This window comes from Rhinatrema bivittatum, chromosome 1 (genome assembly GCF_901001135.1).
Source record: "Rhinatrema bivittatum chromosome 1, aRhiBiv1.1, whole genome shotgun sequence".
Lineage (NCBI taxonomy): Eukaryota > Metazoa > Chordata > Amphibia > Gymnophiona > Rhinatrematidae > Rhinatrema > Rhinatrema bivittatum.
In genome coordinates this window covers 56,895,932-56,915,962 of record NC_042615.1, presented here as the reverse complement: position 1 = coordinate 56,915,962, position 20,031 = coordinate 56,895,932, and the positions used below count along the sequence as shown (strand labels likewise).

General features: G+C 43.6%; 1 protein-coding gene across 9 annotated transcripts in view; it reads right to left on the bottom strand.

The window, feature by feature from the left end:
- Positions 1–20,031, bottom strand: part of FAM160A1 (family with sequence similarity 160 member A1) — a 285,642-nt gene that overhangs the window by 98,185 nt on the left and 167,426 nt on the right. For all 9 annotated transcript variants that reach the window (XM_029606299.1, XM_029606802.1, XM_029606565.1 and 6 more), the window contains 2 exons: positions 12,506–13,132; positions 3,278–3,436 (listed from right to left, as the gene is read on the bottom strand). In XM_029606299.1, coding sequence (XP_029462159.1) covers positions 3,278–3,436; positions 12,506–13,132 — 786 coding nt within the window. The remainder of the gene's footprint in view (positions 1–3,277; positions 3,437–12,505; positions 13,133–20,031) is intronic.

The window sequence follows — 20,031 nt, the reverse complement described above, 5'->3', positions numbered from 1 at the left end:
AGTCCCAAGACGCGCTTGTCTGACACTTCGTGAGGTCAATGTACTGAAGTGCGCTAATGCTTTCAACAAGTGTTAGTTTGCATTTACAGCGCTGTTAAGTGTACACAATCCAGTGAATGCGCATTAACTCGCTGGCAAGAGTTCCAACTACAACTTGTCATGAGATGAGATGCAAAGCAGCTCACCTATTACCACACAGAACAAACAACAGGCGTTTAAAACCCGCAAAAAAGCGAACACAGACCCACGATAACATCCCCGTTAGTGTGCCAACTTGAACCCTAGCAAAATTGACACAAAACTCATTTTACACCTCACGACCATGAACCATTAATGCAAACTGGCTTCCAGATTTCTCAAAGGGCCAGAGCTTGAACAGGTACCGTCCCAGCTACCTAGGAAATGTTCTCATACCCAGGTGAAACAGCATTCAGACACTGCTGGTAGGACTTTAACGGAGGGGGTAGGGGCAGGCTTGTTCCACGGTTTTGGTTTTTACAGGAAAAAGGGAGAAACCTTAATGGGCATTTGGCCTCCATCACGTCCCTCTAGAAAACTGTTGGACACTTTTTTTTGGACTCACCCTTCTCTCGCTGAAGGAGATTCATACTGCAGCATCCCCAGCCCCGTCCCCCCTCCAAAAAAAAAACCTTCGGCCAGCAGCTTGCAAACCAGCCCAGCTAAATGCATAAGACAAGTTTAAAAAACAAAAAACAAAACATTAAACCATTTCAATTTTTTTTTTCAGGCCAGTGCAACATAGGGGCACAGATAACAGCGCTCATGATTGAGTGCCCGCTCTCCTTGTGCGCGCCGATTCACGTCTCCGGGTGCCCGATGCAATATACCACCCAGGAGAGGTGGCTGTCAGCGGTTTAGGAAAATGGACGCTCAATTTTACAAGCATCTGTTTTCCTAACCTGATCGCCAGCACTTTTTTTTTTTTTTTTTTTTTTTTTTTTTTACACATTCTCCTTTTTCTGTTCCTTCGATTTAATACCAATATTGTAAAATTGAGTGTTCGTTTTCCTAACCCGCTGACAGCCCTGGGCGCTCGCTGCCAAGGAAGGCGGTAGGGACACAAACTTCCCCTAAGTGGCTCCTTTTTACCGAGGCAGCCATTTGCATATTGAATCGGGCACCCGGAGAGGTGAATCGGTGCGCACAATATTAAGTCGGAGGAAGTACAGAAAAGCAGTATTTTCTGCTTTTCTGTCAACTTTTTGGGCTCCTCAAAACTTAACACCTGCTGGGGCAGGTATTAATTTTTGAGGGTAAAAATGTGCATGTCAGGCACACTTTTTTTTTTCCCCCCCATCGGAGGGAAATAGCTAATAGCATCATACATGAAGGCTATTCAACATGAACTATCCACTCTCAAACTCTCTCTAAACACCAAAAAAAAAAAAAAAGTGAAATCATTCTATTAAGAAGAAATCCTCCAGTAACATCTCTGCAGACACTTGACCTGGGTGACTTCAATATTACACCCTCAGACCAAGTGTGGGACCTAGGAGTACAGATTGATGAGAGCCTAACTATGGAAAATCAGGCTATGCTAAACTACAATTACTACACAGACTGAAACCATTGCTGGCTCATGCAGACTTCTGTACAGTACTACAAACCATCATTTTCTCAAACAGACTACTGCAACTCTCTTCTACTCATAGCACCTAAAGGACTTAAAAAAAAAAAAGACTACAACTACTACAAAATGCTGCCGCAAGACTCCTAACAGGATCCAGGAAATCTGATCACATCTCACAATCACTGATAGCTCTGCACTGGCTACCGACACAATCCCGTATCCATTACAAAGTCTTAACATTAATGCATTCCCTCCTTCCATTCTGACACCACCACCGCTACAACCCTACAAGCCACAGAGATCACTCATAATAAAGGATTACCAGCTGTGCCAACATTACAGAATACACATCGGACAAAAATAAAAGACCATATGTTCTCCATTGCAGGCCCCACATTTTGGAACTCTCTGAGACTCTACGCCTGACGACCACTGAAACAAAGAAACCCAGACGTGACCTCAAAATGTGGTTATTTCAAAATGCCTACAATCTTACTTAACCTCTCTGAAATCATCATTTGCTCCTACACTGACAGTCTCATAGTGAACCTACCTATAGATCTCTTTACCACTTTCTTTCCAACCCAGCACAAATAAATGTATCTGAAACTTCTCTCAACCCCCTTTCTTGATATCCCCATTACACCTTTATTAAAAATAAAAATGTACATGTGATGAGCACTATTGCCTATGCGCTCTATTGGACATGCTTCCAATCGCATGTTAAGCTATGGCCAGCGCATGGTATTGCATCGGCCTGTTTGTGGGGTAGCAAAGTAACCACCCATGGTACGGGACATCTTTTTCTCAAAGTCACAGACTGTGTGCTTTAAAATTTTGTGTCAGACCAGTGTTTGAGCTAGACATTTCAACAGGCAGCCATGTCTGCCGTGCACGAACATGCAAAAACCAGCGATGAGATGCTTTGGGGGCATGGCGCTAAGGACATCACACACTGTGAGAATGTGAGACAGAGACAGAACGAAGTCCTTCTGCTATTCAATGTGTATTCATCATCAACAAGACATTGCATGGCCAGCAGGAGGTGCAACAGGCAGGCAACCGTGTCCTACGTACAAGCGGCATAAAGCAGTGCTTCTTTCAAGGCGACGGTCATAGCAGGTTGAACAGGCAACGCTTTACATTTTTCTCCTGGTTTAGCAGCTTCAGGCTGAAGCTCATGCTCTGTCATTCTAAGGAGTGCAACATAAACCGGGCCACAATTGCATTCACCTTACACCCATGTAATCTCTAGACCATGGGGCAAGACTGCTCAGCCCAAATCAGTCTACTGGTCCATGAAAAGAAACAAAAAGGAACTAGTCTGTATTTTTTTTTTTTCAGGCAAGGCTGCAGTGTTCCTGCCTCATGCAAATGGAAGGTAAGAGGCATCTACATACTGCTTGGTCTAATAATTTCCCTGTAGGATATTAGTCCAGGCTGGCCCGGAAACGCAATGATTGGAACTAGGGATGTTTACCTACAGCAGGAATGGTGTTACAGCGGTTTGTACGATAAACCTTTGCCTACAAAGAAGAGAAATCTTGCTGCTCACGGCGTGTTTTACCTGCAATAACCCAGCTTTGCTACTGCACTGTCCCTACAGGAAGCAAGTCCATTGGCTTCCAGCCCACATATTTACACTGAATCATCTGAAAGGGGGCGAACAGGCAGGTCAGCATTTACCTGGATGACCGCGTTGCAAAACTCAAGTGAGTTCATGAACTGGATGAGTGCTGGGATCTGGAGCCAGTCCTCCTTCAGCAGGCAGTGCCAATCTTCCCCCTTATCTTCCAGCTTGGTGGGCAGAGAGGAATACAAGCCACTCAGCCCTGTGGCTAGCACCTGTGTTCAGAGGCAAGACAGGGAAGCGTTCAGTTTCTCGCCATTAAAACATTCTGCTGCATAATTCCCGAGCAGTTTGCTACACAAAGTGAACCATTCTCAGTATGCCTTTAAGGAAATGTGCTCAGCTCACGCCGGGGCCAACGCAGTAAAGCGTGTGATGAGCAGCACAAGTGTTAGCAGGCGAGCACGAGCTCATGTTGACATTAATGCAAATTTTATGCTAATAAGATGCAGAATTATGCTAAATAGTTTACCTAATAGTGATGTGAAAAATGCAAGTGAACATACAAAATTTAACAGACCCATTAACACAAGAAAACCTGATAACTGTGCCTCATTAGCACCTACCTCATTTACCTCTTATCATCAGCTGTTAAAGTGCACATTAAAACACTATGTTAACGACTGATGCTAGGGCACTTGTTTCATTGGTCCCCACAATGTATGACATGCATTATAGATCTAGTAAATGTACTATAGTCTTCTTTCTACTTTTTCTTTGATGTAGCATTTCATTTTGGCTGCTTCTGTACTGGAATATGCCATCGTCAAATAATACACACACACATATATATATATAATAATACACACACACATATATATATATATATATATATATATACACACACACACACTGTATCCCAGCCAGATCTTATTGACTGCTCTTCTGGTCATTAGAGAAGGGCGTGTGTGTTTGTGTGTATTATTTGACGATGGCATATTCCAGTACAGAAGTATATATATATAATACCACTTTCTCATACCGTTTTTGCAGTCCCCCTACACCCAGAAATTTCCATAGCGGCTGAAATGAACTTGAGTCAAGGTGTCATTCACAAATAATACCTGAAATCACCACAGATCATCACAAACGGGCCGATACAGTACAGACGGAGCGCACTGTTAGCCGGCATTTGGACGCGCGTTTTGGACGCGCTAGCTTTACCCCTTATTCAGTAGGGGGTAACAGCGCGTTCAAAACACACGTCCAACCCCCCCGAAACTAATAGCACCCTCAACATGCAAATGCATGTTGATGGCCCTATTAGGTATTCGCGCGCGATTCAGAAAGCAAAATGTGCAGCCAAGCCACACATTTTACTTTCAGAAATTAGCGCCTACCCAAAGATAGGCGCTAATTTCTCCAGGCACCAGGAAAGGGCACAGAAAAGCAGTAAAAACTGCTTTTTTTGTGCACCCTCTGACTCAATATCATGGCGATATTAAGTTGGAGGTCCCGAAAGTTTAAAAAAGTCAAAAATTAAAAAAAAAAAAAAAATGTAAAATGGGCCTGCGGCTGTCGGGTCGAAAACCAGACGCTCACTTTTGCCGGCATCCGGTTTCCGAGCCCGTGGCTGTCAGCGAGCTAGAGAACCGACGCTGGCAAAATTGAGCGTCGGCTGTCAAACCCGCTGACAGCCGCTGCTTCTGTCAAAAAAGAGGCGCTAGGGACGCGCTAGTGTCCCTAGCGCCTCTTTTTACTGCCGGGCCTAATTTAAATAAATTAAGATACTGTATCGCGTGCACAGGTGTTCTTACTGTATCGACCCGTATGACGGGAAAACCCCAAATACATAAGAACAAGGGAAATTAAGGAGGGCAAATATGAAGTTATGAAGAAAAAGAGCAGTACCTGGAATGCTCATAGTCAGGGTAATAAACTCCCAGACCTGGAAGCCCTAATGGCAGACACTGAACTGGAGACCAGTTTATATAGAAGACCCATATAAAAGGTGAGGGCTCCTCCAAATCAGTGGGGAAAGGAGCTGGACAGAAAATACGACAGGGGATATCATAAAGGCGCACTTAGCCAAAGAACAGACTGCTGAGGACACATCCAATCAGAGTCTTCAGTAATGGCTACATTTACCCAAGTATGAATCAGGAATCCATAATAGCAGCATTCACTCTTATTGCAATCAAGTGCTGAGACCTTTCTTTGCAGAGAAATAAAAATCAACAAATATAGGGGAAAAAAAATATCCCAAAGTCCAAATGCTTAGCCGAGTCTGTTGTAATGTGTCTCATGACAAAAGCACCTTCTTGCAAAACCCCCTTATGCTGGAGGGCTCCCCGAGTTGTCGGTTCAAGGGAGAAATCCATACAATGCCAGCCTGGGTGTGGCAGCGTTTTGGCTCTTGTCTGGCCTGCATCAGAGGCCCTCGAACCAACTCCAGAATGAGGGTGTTTGCATAAAGGCTTTTGCACCTTTACATGGTCTCATTTGAGTGTGAGAGAAATTTGCTGGTTTTTTGTATTGAGTATTTTATTTCTTTTATTTGATTTATATTCTGCCTTTCAGCCATTTCCTGTCTCCAGAGGGCTCCCAATCTAATAACCCAATGCGGTAATCTGGACACTAAGAAAATGGGCACTGGTTTTCAGTGCACATTTTTCGAACCTAGTTTTGTTTTTGGTTTTTTTTTTTTTTTTTATTAAACTCCAGATCCTAATGCATCAGGACTTAAACACACCTAAACCTTAAAATGTGCGTTTCAGCACAGACAGAATGCACATTTTAACTCGGGAAAGGAGGAGGCATCCCTGAGAGGCTACCACTGCCACCACTTAGACAGATAAATACTGATTTATCCAGCTATCTGGAGCGGGCCACTGCTCCCTAGCTGGATAAGTACTTTATGTGGCTAAGTAGCAGCAAACTGCACCTCATAACCAGATAAAGTACTCACTTATGCGGCTATCAGGCTGCTGCTGCCTCCCACTGCCAGACAGACAGAAATTAGTATTTATCCAGGGGAAGTGGCAGCAGCTGCCGGCACTTACCTGGGGAGTTCCTTTTTTTTTTTTTTTTTTACACAGTGCTGGAAATTTAACTCTAGCCCTGACCCAGGAGTTAAGTTTCCAGCAATAAAAAAAGGCAAGCTGGCCAGATGCAATGTCTCTGCATGGGGGAGTACTGCTTAATGCCCTCATTTGCATGGATTTTTTCTATGCAAGGGCGCTAAGCAGTATTCCCGTTTAGGAATGTGCATGTTCTGTGCACAAAACTCCTTGCTGCAGCAGCAGTAAGTTTTTTTTATTTATTTTTTTTTTTTTTAGCGTTTTTTATATACCGAGGTATAGCAGAGTTGCCTTCATTCCGGTTTACATTATAACAAACCAGTTACATTTAAATTTGACAGATTACATTAATCAGACTGAGAAACAGACATAAAAATTAGTCTAACAAACAGCAGGATATATTACAAGTAAGGTATACTGAAAAAACAGGGTTCATAGATAATAGGATATATCTGTAGTTAGAGGGCGGGATAAATTGTCCTATCGGTAGACTGATAGTTATGAGATCAAAAGTCCGAGCTGTCAGTAAGAGATTGGCTTAGTAGCCAAGATTTTAGTTCTTTTTTTAAAAGATTTAGGGTTTTCTTGACCAGCGAGGTACTGAGGTAGTGAGTTCCATAATTTTGGGCTGATGATGGAAATGGCTCTATTTCTGGTGGAAGAGAGTTTGGCGAGAGGGAGAGATGGAATCACAAGTTGTATTTTACTAGTTGTTCTTGTAGTGCGTAGGGATTGGTGGATATGTATGACGTCAACAAGAGCAGAGTAATCTGCTTTGTAAATTGCTTTCTGCAGAATTGAGAGGACTTTGAATTCGATTCTTTTCTCAATTGTGAGCCATTGTAGTTGGTTGAGAACAGGAGTGATGTGTTGAGATTTTCTTTTCCCCGTTAAGATTCTGGCAGCGGCATTCTGAAGAAGCTGTAGTGGTCTTAGGGATGACTTGGGTAGTCCAATTAGAAGAGAATTGCAGTAGTCCAAACAGGAGAATATTAGGGCTTGAAGGACTGTTTTGAAGTCATGGGGACGAAGCAGTGGTTTTAGGTGTTTGATTACCTGTAGTTTGTGGAATCCTTCTTTTGTTCTAGTAGAGATGTGTTTTTTAAAATTTAGATCATTGTCCACCCAGAAGCCTAAATCTTTAACATTGTCTTTAAGTTGGATGATGGAATTGTCAAATTGGAAGGGTGGAATAGTTTTAGGTCCGGAGTTTTTTCTGGAGTTTTGCGCTCAGAAAACGTGCGTTCAAATGCCCCTTTCTGCATCAGCCTTTACGTTTGCACCTGAGGCAGTGGAGGGGGACGCAACTTCCTTGCCCAAGGTCACAAGGAGTGGCAGCGGGATTTGAACCCTGGCTTGTAGCACGCTACTCTAAGCACTAAGCTAGTAATAGATAGTGATACCAGCATATTGTTGCTGTGAGACGGAGTACATTAAGAAACATGACAGATACAGCCCTACGAGTTTATAAGCAGGGCAGCTATTGTTAGGTCTTTATAAATTGTAAATTCCAGCTAATTAGGGGGGGGGTGGTCTCTGAGGGTACAAAAAAAACAAAATCAGTATTTCAGTGTTTTCACGACACAGCTGCTGTTGCAGGCAGCACCAGCACTCACATTCTCCCGGCCACCGCACACATGCACCCCCCACCCCGGTAACACTCCCTCTCACACCAACATCCCAAGTCACAGAGGGCCTCGGAGCCTTTTAAAGCACAGAAGGCACTTAACTGCATTCACTAAACTCGGTTGCATCATTTTCTGCCCTTAGAATTTTCTCAGACCAGACCGAGTGAATTGAGCCCTAAGAGGGAAAAATCAGATGGAAGAAAAGAAAAGGGCTAGGCTGCCCAGGAGGAGAATCAATGAAGCCAAACCAAAAAGTTACATAAATATTTATTTTGCCCTTCCAGGCAGAGCCAATAAAACTTTACAAACAAAAAACACAATGCTAATGTGCTTTATTCAGAAAACTAATGTGCTTTACTGCTTTTCAAAGTGCTCTCTCCTGGACGTATTTTAAGAGCTGTGGAAGGAAATTATTATGGAATATAATTTTGTCATTATGGGTACCCATGAGAATAAAGATATATTTTAATTAGTATTTCTGGAGCTCACTGTGCAAATCAATGTGCTTTATGTATACTTTGCATGCATGAGTTTTCATGATATGCATGAAAGCTGGTGAGCCACTTTTGCAGAAGGAAACAATGTCATTTATTTAACAACTACTCATGGATCTGCTAACAGACCCATCACTTTCTTTTTTGGCTTCTTTGGGCTTCCAGCTTGGTGGAAAATCAGTGTTGGGATGTTGGCATCTTGAGCCTTCATTAGCAGCTACCCAGGAATTTTCCCCCCGAGATTTACTGTATACGCCATGGTTCCAAGCCCAGTCATTCCGGCAATAGTTCTCTGCCAGGGGCCATGTGCTGGAGCACTGCAATCATGCACGCTCAGTCTGGGCCACTAGGCATCACCAATGAGTTGACTGTGATTATTGCCTCCTCCCATTCCCCCATCAACACCACCACCACCACCAGGGGCTGTGAACACAGCCATCCCCAGCCAATCTGAGGTAGCGAGTTCTGCCACAGGACCAGCCCAGTTACTTAAATTTTTATAAGAAAACATTTCTGGAGAAGGAGCATAACGGAAGCAGGCTCTCCCTGGTGCCCTGGGCTGAGGGAAATGGTGGGGGGAGGGGGATGCATTTGATTCCTGCTGACGCGGGCGATGCCCAGACAGATGCTGAACCTTTAATCGGCATTCTGCAGATGTTGATGGAAGGATCATTCGTTGCACCAAGCGGAGTTAAGATACCAATGCTTAATGCTGGAGCCTCAACACAACTGAAGTGTCGAGCGATATACCTTGGTAGTAGTTCTATAAAGTTCTGCCTCAAAAAATACAGATGACAGCAGCGGGGACAGGACATCCTCCACAGCTCTCTAGAGGTTTCTGTCAAAGTCCCCAACTGGACATCCAGAGACCATCATAGCAGCATCCATAGTAAACCTCCAGAATGGGCCACTTTGGATAGTGCAGACTCTCCTACACCTCTGTCTCTCCAAGCCATGTGCTGCTATCAAAGCTATGATAATATCTTGTGGCCTCCACGCAAAGCTCAGCGACAACCGTTCAGCTCCTTGTTTACTTGTTTGGAGCCCAGGCCTCAGTTTGGGCAGAGGATTCCTCTCAACACCAGGGTCTATCGTTTTAACAAGGGGATGAAGATTGAAAGCCTACATGGCGTGGCCTGGCAAGCAGTAAACTATGTGGCTCTGTGGTCCTTGCATCAGGGCTTTGATACCAACTAGATGCAAATTCTTTGGTGAAGAACACGGAGTGTAACAGCTGAAGGTCTACTTTGCATTGTATGGTAAGCACTGCTCCTATTAGAAGATATCTTATAATAAAAGACTAAAGATTTTTCTGCTGGTAGTGTGTTTGCTAGCACCCACAACAATGGGCTAAGAACATTTCTGGAGGCAAGAGGGTGGCAATATGTTTCAAAAATTGCATGAACATTTCCTTCTTTCATGTATTCTTGGGTAAACCATCCATCATCTCTTCCCACACAGCCAGGGCTTTCTTTGTTGTGGACCTCATGGGGATAACCTGGTCACATGTACTCAACACAGCCCCTACTGAACTGCAGTGCTTTTTTTCAGTCATAATGCTCCAGCTGAAGGGGGATTCTGCAGAGCAAAGCAAGGTCACCCATCTGCGAAGCCTGCATCTGCTTCGTTTCAGTACGTGCGGCAGGATGTTTTATTGCTCAAGAACGTTTAGCAGAAGAAATAGGCAGGTCATAGGCAGCCACCACATGGCCTGCAACCTACCCCCCCCCCCCCCCCCCTTTCTCATTGGACATACTCCTAATACAACTTGTATTTTTGGCAATTACAGAAAACAAGGATTTTAGAAATAAGATTCATCTTTTTCTGTCCATCTCCTTCTTGAACATAAGTAAATTTGTGAATGTTGCAATATAGTTTAGGGATATTGGTCCAGTTTAGCAGGAACCAAGATTTAAAAATATTTGTAGCCCATCCCCGAGTCCTGCAATCTGTTTAGTTTCACAAAACAGAATTGCATCAGGATGAGCTCTTAGCTGAAAACTGTCTCCACAAAGAGCAGGTCCCAAGCTCTAAGTAGCTAGTGCTGTTGGCTGTTTGCGACCCACCTTCTTTTCTCTCTAAAAACCTTGACTGAAAAGTAAGGCTAGCTGCCACAAGGACTACACAAAATTAGGATTTCAGAAACTGGAAAGACATTCCTTTCCAAAATGTTGAAACCCACGATCCCTCCTGGAGCGTATGTACGTGCAGTAACAATACTGCTAATTTTCTGTACACACAACTCCCAGTGTTTCTAGCTTCAGGTACTATAACTTGTACGAGGATGCCTCATTGTGCAAACACTGTTTTCACAGTTGAAACAAGCAGGGAGTCAAAGACCTCTGTGACTCAAGCTATCACCAATCCCTTGTTAAGTCAGCACTGTGTACAATTCTGGTCACTGCATCTCAAAAAAGATATAATTGCGAAGGAGAAGGTACAGAGAAGGGCTACCAAAATGATAAGGGGAATGGAACAGCTCCCCTATGAGGAAAGACTAAAGAGGTTAGGACTTTTCAGCTTGGAGAAGGGGATATGATAGAGGTGTTTAAAATCATGAGAGGTCTAGAACGGGTTAATGTGAATCGGTTATTTACTCTTTCGGATAATAGAAAGACTAGGGAGCACTCCATGAAGTTAGCAGTGGGCACATTTAAAACTAATTGGAGAAAGTTCTTTTTTACTCAACGCACAATTAAACTCTGGAATTTGTTGCCAGAGGATGTGGTTAGTGCAGTTAGTATAGCTGTGTTTAAAAAAGGATTGGATAAGTTCTTGGAGGAGAAGTCCATTACCTGCTATTAAGTTCACTTAGGGGTAGATTTTATAAATTTACGCGCGCGCACTTTTGTTCGTGCACCAGGCGTGAACAAAAGTACGCTAGATTTTATAAGATACGCGCATAGCTGCGTGTATCTTATAAAATCCAGGGTCGGCGCACGCAAGGGGGTGCACATTTGTGCAACCTGCGCGCGCCGAGCCCGGTGCCCGCTGCCTGTTCCCTCCGAGGCCGCTCCAAAATTGGAGCGGCCTCAGAGGGAACTTTCCTTCCGCCTCCTCTCACCTTCCCCTCCCTTCCCCTACCTAACCCACCCCCCCCAGCCCTATCTAAACCCCCCCCCCACCTTTGTTGGCAGATTTACGCCTGCCGAAAGCAGGTGTAAATCTGTGCGCGCCAGTGGGCTGCTGGTGCGCCATCACCCGACCCAGGGGCTGGTCCGGAGGCCTCGACCATGCCCCCAGGCCAGCGCCACGCCCCTGGTCCCGCCCCAAACCGCCCCTGACCCCCCGGACACGCCCCCACCCGCCCCTTTTACGAAACCCCGGGACTTGCGCTCGCCGGCGGCCTATGCAAAATAGGTGCACAAGTGACCTGCGCGCGTAAATCCAGCCAGATTTACGTGCGCAGGGCTTTTAAAATCCGGCCCTTAGAGAATAGCCACTGCCATAAGCAATGGTAACATGGAATAGACTTAGTTTTTGGGTACTTGCCAGGTTCTTATGGCCTGGATTGGCCACTGTTGGAAACAGGATGCTGGGCTTGATGGACCCTTGGTCTGACCAAGTATGGCATTTTCTTATGTTCTTATAAGTCAATTCAGATTTTATTGTAAGAATGATAAAAAGGACAGACAATACAGCACAGGACATAATTGTTCCTTTGACATACCATGCATTCTGCAGATAGAAACGGAGAAAGTAGGGATTATTGTTTGCCTTTTGTGCTCAGCACGGTTAGCAGTTTTGGTTTTCTAGCAACGTTCCATTGCAGCAGTGCTAGTAAGGTTAGGTTTGCCACCATTGCACTAAAGACACCAAGAGGAAGTACAGGTAAGAAATCTTTGAGGGAACGTCATGCCACTTATCCCTGGAAATATCATTTAGTTGAGTTTCATAAAGAGAAGTTGTCCTGGGAAACCTCGTTTGGATATGGACTTTTTATAAGAGGGGTGGGTGAATTGTGACGATTCTTTTAGTTGACAGTTTTAGGATATAGTAGAAAATAGGATAAAGAAAAAAAAAGGATCTGGAAATGAAGAGAAAGGGACTCCTCCAAATTAACATTAAACCTTAAAAAAAAAAAAGCCATACATAAAACACAAAAAAAAAAAACCGAACAAAAAAAAAAAAACAAAACTTACCGGACAAAAATAGGTGCTTTCCACTATGTGATTGGCAACTACATCGTTCTCAGCAGACAGCGACATTATGAAGAGTAGCGCATCCCTGGCTTGCTGGCCCACCGTCCCTTCTCTATGGATGAAAGGAATCAAGAGCGAGAATATGAGGAAGTTGGCAGCTCCTTGGTCCTCGCTGGCGTGGAAGAAGAGTTCTAAAATGGACGGATCTGTGGCCAAGATGGAACAGAGCTGATTCAGCAGGACCACCAGGGCCGTCTCCACGGACGGCGTGGACGTGCCCGAGCAGGAGCTCAGCAGCATCATCAGCGGCTTCAGGATGGGCTTGTGGTGCAGCAAGGGTTGATAGGACTGGGTGACCAGCATCTCGTACATCTTCAGCTGCTCCATTTTCGTCTCGTCGGTGAACTCTCGCCTCAGGCTCCAGAGGAAGAGTTTCTCCATAACGTTCTCCGAAACCACAAATTCCAAGATGGGCCCCATGGCGGCATCCTTGGCCTGTTCCTCTATTAACAGGAAGAGCATGTGCTCCACGTAGTTCTGCACTGCACTGGCCTCATCCGGAGGGATCGCGCCGTGCTTGGCTTGAGAGTTCTTAAACGGGTCATGCTTCTCCAAAATTTTTATAACCTAGGTAAGAGAGCAAAACGCACATCGTTAACACTGCTGCACATTTTTACCATGTTCCAAAATGTAAAACAAAAATACCCTCCCGAAGCCCTTGCCTGGTAAGCTGAAACCAGCATGATGGTTTAAAAAAAAAAAAGGTTATCAAATGATTTCTGCAAAAGGTTGGTTCATTAGTAACGATAATGTGTTTTATTTATAACTATGAACAGTGGTGTAATAATTCACAAGACATTATAAATCTCTCTCTCATATATACATAAGATTATGGAACTTATTTTAATGAAATTTCAGTCACCTCTGTTTATGCTATACCATAAAGACAGATTTATACACGGGCACAGCTCACTGAAATTGGAAAGGGTTATAAATTCTGGGGTAGCCGTGGCGTCTTTGTATTTAACAATAATTTGGATTTATACGGTGCCTTTCATTCACACCAGTTCAACATGTTTCACAGGTTTTACAACTTTAATACTTTAGCAAGGTGAATACCACTCTGGGGCGACCATTCTGGCTATGAATTCGGATGCCTTCTCTTTCTGTCAGCTTCCACCGGGAGAAAAGGAGAAGGAACGGTTTTTACTATCCTCTTCCAAGTCAGCAGAGGGAGATTAAACGTCTGATTTACTAAGGCCTCTCTCCCATTCTGTCTCTATGGAGGGGGAAAACAGGCCCCACAAATCAAGCCTTAAATGACTTGCCCAGCCAGTCACATGCTGTCAGCCACAGCCACTCGCATCCCAGAACATCTAACTCATAGCTGGAAGAGTCAGTAGACCATACACCTTCTCTCCTGCTCCTAATTTACAACAGAGCACGCCTCGTTCTTCCCTAGAACCTAACAGAACAGAAGCTAGAGAGAGGCTGCTCTCCATTGGTCTCTTCGTATTTCATGCGCTGTTGTCTTAGAGTCACTAATGTAAATTTACCAAAATGTACATAGCACTGAACTTTTCCTGAATACTGCAGATTTTTTTTTTTAAAGGACAGTTCCATTTTCAAGCTGCAGTTCACATGGCATGAAAGATGGAAATACCTAAAAAATAATAGCATAACTGCTTCTTTGCTCTGAAAATGTTTAGAGAGATGAGCTGCCAGAGGATACCGGCTAAAAGCCATTCCCCGTTCAATCTGCAGTTAGAGCCACATTCTCCACAATGGGCCAGGAATGCTTCGTGTGAGATTTTTATCTACTTTTCTGAACTCTCAAAATGCATCTCTCACCTCCCAAGAATGTGGGACTGGAAAGGTTATACTAATCTACTGTTTATGTAGAACTGTGTCTGGGTACAGATAAAGAGGGCAAAGCCATCACCCGGTAAAACAGGCTGTCAAAGTCCGCCCTCCCTCAATCCAGCCATAAGTACAACACACTATAGAAGACCAGGAGCACATTTATCCAGACTGCAAGAAGGCATTCCCAGGGCACGATCAGTTTAGGGAAGGAAAATAAATGCAAGCTGATATTTTCAACCCTATGTACATTATTCTGCATTGAAATTTCAGGCACACAGAACGCAGGTGCAAAGGCTGTGGGTCCTTTGTACCACATGGACTTTTTTTTTTTTAATTTCCCTTTGAAAATGAAGTACAAGAACTGCAGGTACTTTTTACATAGGTGGGGAGTTTGAAGAAGAAAAAAAAAAAGCTCAGGTCATGGAAGCATCAAGATAACCGACCTAACCTGAAAGAATCTGATTTGTTTTCTGCTATCAATATTATTTATGGCCCTAAAGCCTATGTAGACTGATTACCTTCAATATGCAGTTCACATCCATCTGTAGCCCTGCTGACTGTCAACAAAACATTCTCCTCGTATCTCATCTAGTCCGTGTTGTATTGTTGTGTGGGTTATTTATAACTAAGACTTATGTAATATAGGAATATTCGACACAATGACCAAGTCATCTGTATGCATCCAAGTCTATGACAAGGCTATTCAATGCTGCAAAGGTATGTGCCCACTCCCTGAAACTAACATACTTCTCTGTTCTGACAGAAATGGGTGAAATTATCGGAGGATTTTCTTGTATCCACCAATTGAGAAACCTTTGACAAACAAAGCCTCCCAACACATATCAAAACCTTTATGAAAATGTGTTCTAACATTCAATATGCATGCCCAATGAGTTAGGGAAGCTTTTAAAAACTGAAATAAAAGTAATTCCAGATGTCAACCTGCAGCACTTATGATTTCGAGTCTTTCAGCACAATTCCTTCAACGCCTGGGATTGCTCCGGTGAGCGCACATTAATTTGCAGTGCTGACCCCCGCTGAGAACATCTTCATTAGCTTTATTCCCCTTGCAAAGCACATGCGGTTTCTATTTAAACAATACTATGTGGTTGTTTTTAAAGGACTACAAAAATGGAATAAACAGAGATAATAAACAGAGGTATGTTGTAATCTGCTTTCAAATAGTCTTAATTGTTCAATATGTTCCATGTAAACCGCCATTCAGGCGATAGCTATCTCTGTTACCTGTAAACCGGAGTGATATGTATATTATACAGGAACTTCCGGTATATAAAAACCAAAAATAAATAAATAAATAAATAAGCAAACACTGGAACCATGCAACCAAGGAATATGACATTGTGAGCATGCACCAAGACAGCAATACCTCTAGGAAAATTGCCGATTAGTAAAGTGCTGCGTCCTCACTACTCATATAACACGATAGTACTTACAACTAGAGATGTGAATCGGAACTGAAATCCGAACCGATTCTGGTTCCGATTCACATCTATAGAGATGTGAATCGGAACTGAAATCCGAACAGATTCTGGTTCCGATTCACATCTCTACTTACAACACCTTTTCTACAGCTGCTGCCACCTCCTTGTTGCATTTCATGATTACAACCGACCAACGGATATTCATCAGGCTCTTACTGTTGCCCACCTCCAAAACATCTCTCCGTAACTGTGACTCTCCATGACTGTGGGATGACTGTAGAGTATCTACTCTTCAAAGAGGTTCTACTGCACTAATCATTCTCCCTGAATTCTAAAAGACAAATCACAAAATTAAAGACCACGGAAAGCGGTCGAAGGCTAACATCGTTTCCCCCCTCTCCCAACCGTGATGATTTCTAGCTGTATTGATGCTGAAGAAAACAGTAATTGGAGGTTTTGATACCCTTTCTTGGGCCCAATATAAAGAAAGAACACATGAGCATCTGCGAACCCTTAAGTCCCACCTTCAGATATGGTCTCAAAAGCTCGTTTAGCACATAATCCTTTCTGGGGTTTAATAAGAGCTATCACATCTTATGAAAGTTGCCAAATTATTATTTGAATGGTAACTCAGCCCAGAGATACAAATTATCAATAAAGGACTAAACAGTACAGTATGTATTAGAAACATGTAGAATAAGAGGTCAATATTGAAAGACTTTAGAGCCCATGACTCCGTAAGGGAGTAGGGCACAATGGGGCGGGGAAGGCAAAGTAGGAGGGCTTAGGCTTAGGGGAGGGCTCGGGGGGGGGGGGGGGGGCAGGGCGATGCCTGGTAGAAGAGGGGATGCCAGCGCGGATGGACTTTCCTTTTCACCCAGGCATTCGTCGGCACGGCTTCATCTTTTCATCAAAGGGCCAGCGGCCCATGCTTAATGAATTTGCGGCAGGAATTGCCCTGTAAGTGGATTCGCTACCGGGGGCCTGTGGCAGGGTGACTGGCGGAAGCGACCCCCCCCCCCCCCCCCCCCAGCATTTAGGAGGATCGATCAGGCGGATCGGACTAGGCAAGCGGCCTAACAGATCCGGCACAAATCCCTCGACACGTCAGCCAAGAGGGAGAAAGAGGGGAAGGCTGAGGCGCTTAGACCAAACGACCCGACTTCCACGGTAGGGTTACCAGCAATGACGCTATGGCTTTAACGGCCAAGTGTGACAGCTCCCCGGCTTCTATGGCCAGGGGTGCGCGCGTGCGCCTCAGCGGATTTTCATGCTTGGCACTTAGAAGCAGGGGGTGTTCGCTGGTCACGTTAAAGTAGTTATTAATTGTCATGCTGTTTTAATAGTTATGTTAATGTTCTTGCTATTGTTATTTATTGATGGTTATTTATATTGATGGGCTGCGGCCATTATTATCCACCATTAAACTATTATCGGAAAGAATTGTGTGAGTATGCAATAAATGGGTAAGGGTGTGGCGGGGGGGGGGGGGGGGGGGGGGGGGAAATGCAGCCTTTCCACTGCCACATTGTGTCTGGTTAAGTTTGGGACTTATCCAAACAAACCCCCTAAGTTTTTACTTTTCCAACCCATCAGATGAGTAAATTTTAGTTGGCTAAAGCTTACCCGGATTTAAGAAAAAAAAAACACAGAGGCGGCAGCATAAAGGGATTCCAGGAGCACCGATATTAGACAATAGCCAATTAAGCTTAGCCAGTTAAGTCCACGCATGGTGGAAAGCAGATCTAAAATCATCCAGGAAAACCTACTCGGAAAACTTTAAAACCGAACTGCGCACATTCAGTGGGTCTTAACTCGTTGTGTTTCCCCACTGACTATCCTGGCCAAAGTTAGCCAGGATAAGTCTACCCAGCTAAGTTGCCGCTGCCCACATTACTCAATATTGACCTCTTGGAACCCCTGCAGGACCAAGTCCTGATTTTGTGCACTCCATAAGATACAATAAGAGAGCAGTCAAGCATGGAGAAAACGCAAAATAAGAACACACCTTTGTAGTTTTGTTTGTTTTCTTTTTAACCGTATCTAATAGCACATTATAGCCATGGCAGAGCAGTTCAGCAAAACGGAAGTAACATTTGTCAAACAAGTAGTCGGAGTGTGATATCTCGATTGAGATCGAATGTCGGTATATAAAAATAATAAATAAATAAATCTGAGAAAACGGCTAAAATTACTCTGCATCCTCTTCTTCCCAGGGCCAGTGAAGGGTATTAGGCACCCTAGGCAAACCTTAGTCTGGTGCCCCCTCCCTATACACAATTTTAAATTATGCATTTATAACATATTTTACATGAAAAATGACATTCTGAGGTAAAATTAATATACAAGTTATTGTGATAATTTCATGCACTGTTGTGATGCCAACAAGAAAACTTTGCATCTTGGAATTCATATGGCATCATACCTATTGTGATATATTTCGGCATGGTCTTCCCGTATCAACACAGTACTATTTGCCAACACTCAAAGAATAACAACCCCACCTATGAAAAAAGAATACCACAAATATTACACCAGAATCTAAAAATATCAATACACCTCATATCAGGAAAACAGAACAGGCCAAGCTACTACAAATCCCTACAGAGAAAACACATGCTAAAAGAATGCTTCATCTCAGTCTTTGCATGCAGAACACAAACCCTCACCAAATACAGAATAAAGCCACATAAAGTATAAATAGAAATGTGCAGACAAAAACTGAACTGTAAAACATCATGCCAGACTATACAGAGTAACAATGGAAAAACAAAAATTTCACCATTCTTCATGAAACAAATCAATAAAATCAAGATATATAAATCATGATAATTATAAAATCATACAAATAAAATAAACACCAATAAAATATTTCAAACAGCAGACGTATCACATACTACCCAATAATTAGAATGGTAGTCAATCAAGAAAAATGAACTAAAAAAGCCACCTTTACTTACCCTCTCCAGCAGTTCTCCTACTCCTTTCCCTTGCAGGTCATACCAGAAGCAGCAGTAGCTGCTGAAGCTGTCCTCACAGTCTTCTTCCTTAGAGACCACAACCAATCTCTTCTCTCTCTTACACACACACACACACACACACACACACACGACACCCCCTCAGGACCAGTTTCTGTCGGTTAGCTGCCCTGAATCTGTGGTGAACCGCCTTCACCGCCACGGACCTGGGGCAGCTAACCGATGGATTTCCCGAACAGCAGTGCAGCAGGAAATCCCTGAGGCCACATTCTCTGCTGACTGCTTTGCACCGCAATGACCGCAGCACAGGCAAATAGTTGACTGCTGCGCCGCCCAGGGGAATCACTCCTGCTGCAGTTCTCAGCCTGTCATGACTGCTTTAATAGCAGTATACCAGCTGCCTTGTGCTGTAGCTACCATGGGTCCTGGGGATGGGGGTGAGTGAGAGAGAGAGTTAGAGAGAGTGAGCCAGTATGTTTGTGTGATTGAGACTGTGTGTACGAAAGAGAGAGAAAACATGTGTGAGAGCAAGAGACTGGTCAGGAGGCGACGTGTGTGAAAGAGAGAGAGATTGGTCAGGGAGGTGACTGGTGTGTGTGTGAGAGAGAAAGATGACTGGTACGTGAGAGACAGAATGTGTGTGCGCCTGGGTGAGAGAGAGACAGACTAGTCATGAGCCCTAAGGAAGAGGAGCATGAGTACAGAGCTTCAGTAGCCATTGGCCTACAAGGGAAACAAATAGGAGAGTTGCTGGAGAGGGTAAGTAAAAGGTGGCTTTTTAAGTTTATCTTTCTTGATTGACTGCCATTTTAATTATTGGGTATTATGTGATGTGTCTGCTGTTTGAAATATTTTATTGGTGTTTATAGAATTTTAAATACTTTTTTAAAGTTTTTAATGACTGGATGTTATTTTATCAGTTGTTTTGAAAGATTTATTATATTTATTCTAGTTTTAGAATTATTTTATATTACTTGAGAAATGTATAATTAGAAATATGGAGACAAAAACTGAACTAGAAACAGCAAGAAGCCAGACCGAGTATATGAAGTGCAACAATGGAAAAACACATACATTAACTCGATGGTCACATTATTCTGTATTTGGTGAGGGTCTATCTGCGTTCTGCGAGTGTGACCCAGGTAAGGGTATTCTGCAAGCTTGTAGTTTCTGTGTAGGAATCTGTAGCAGCTTGGCTTGCTCTGTTTTCCTAATAGGAGGTGTATTGTGTTTACAGCTTGGT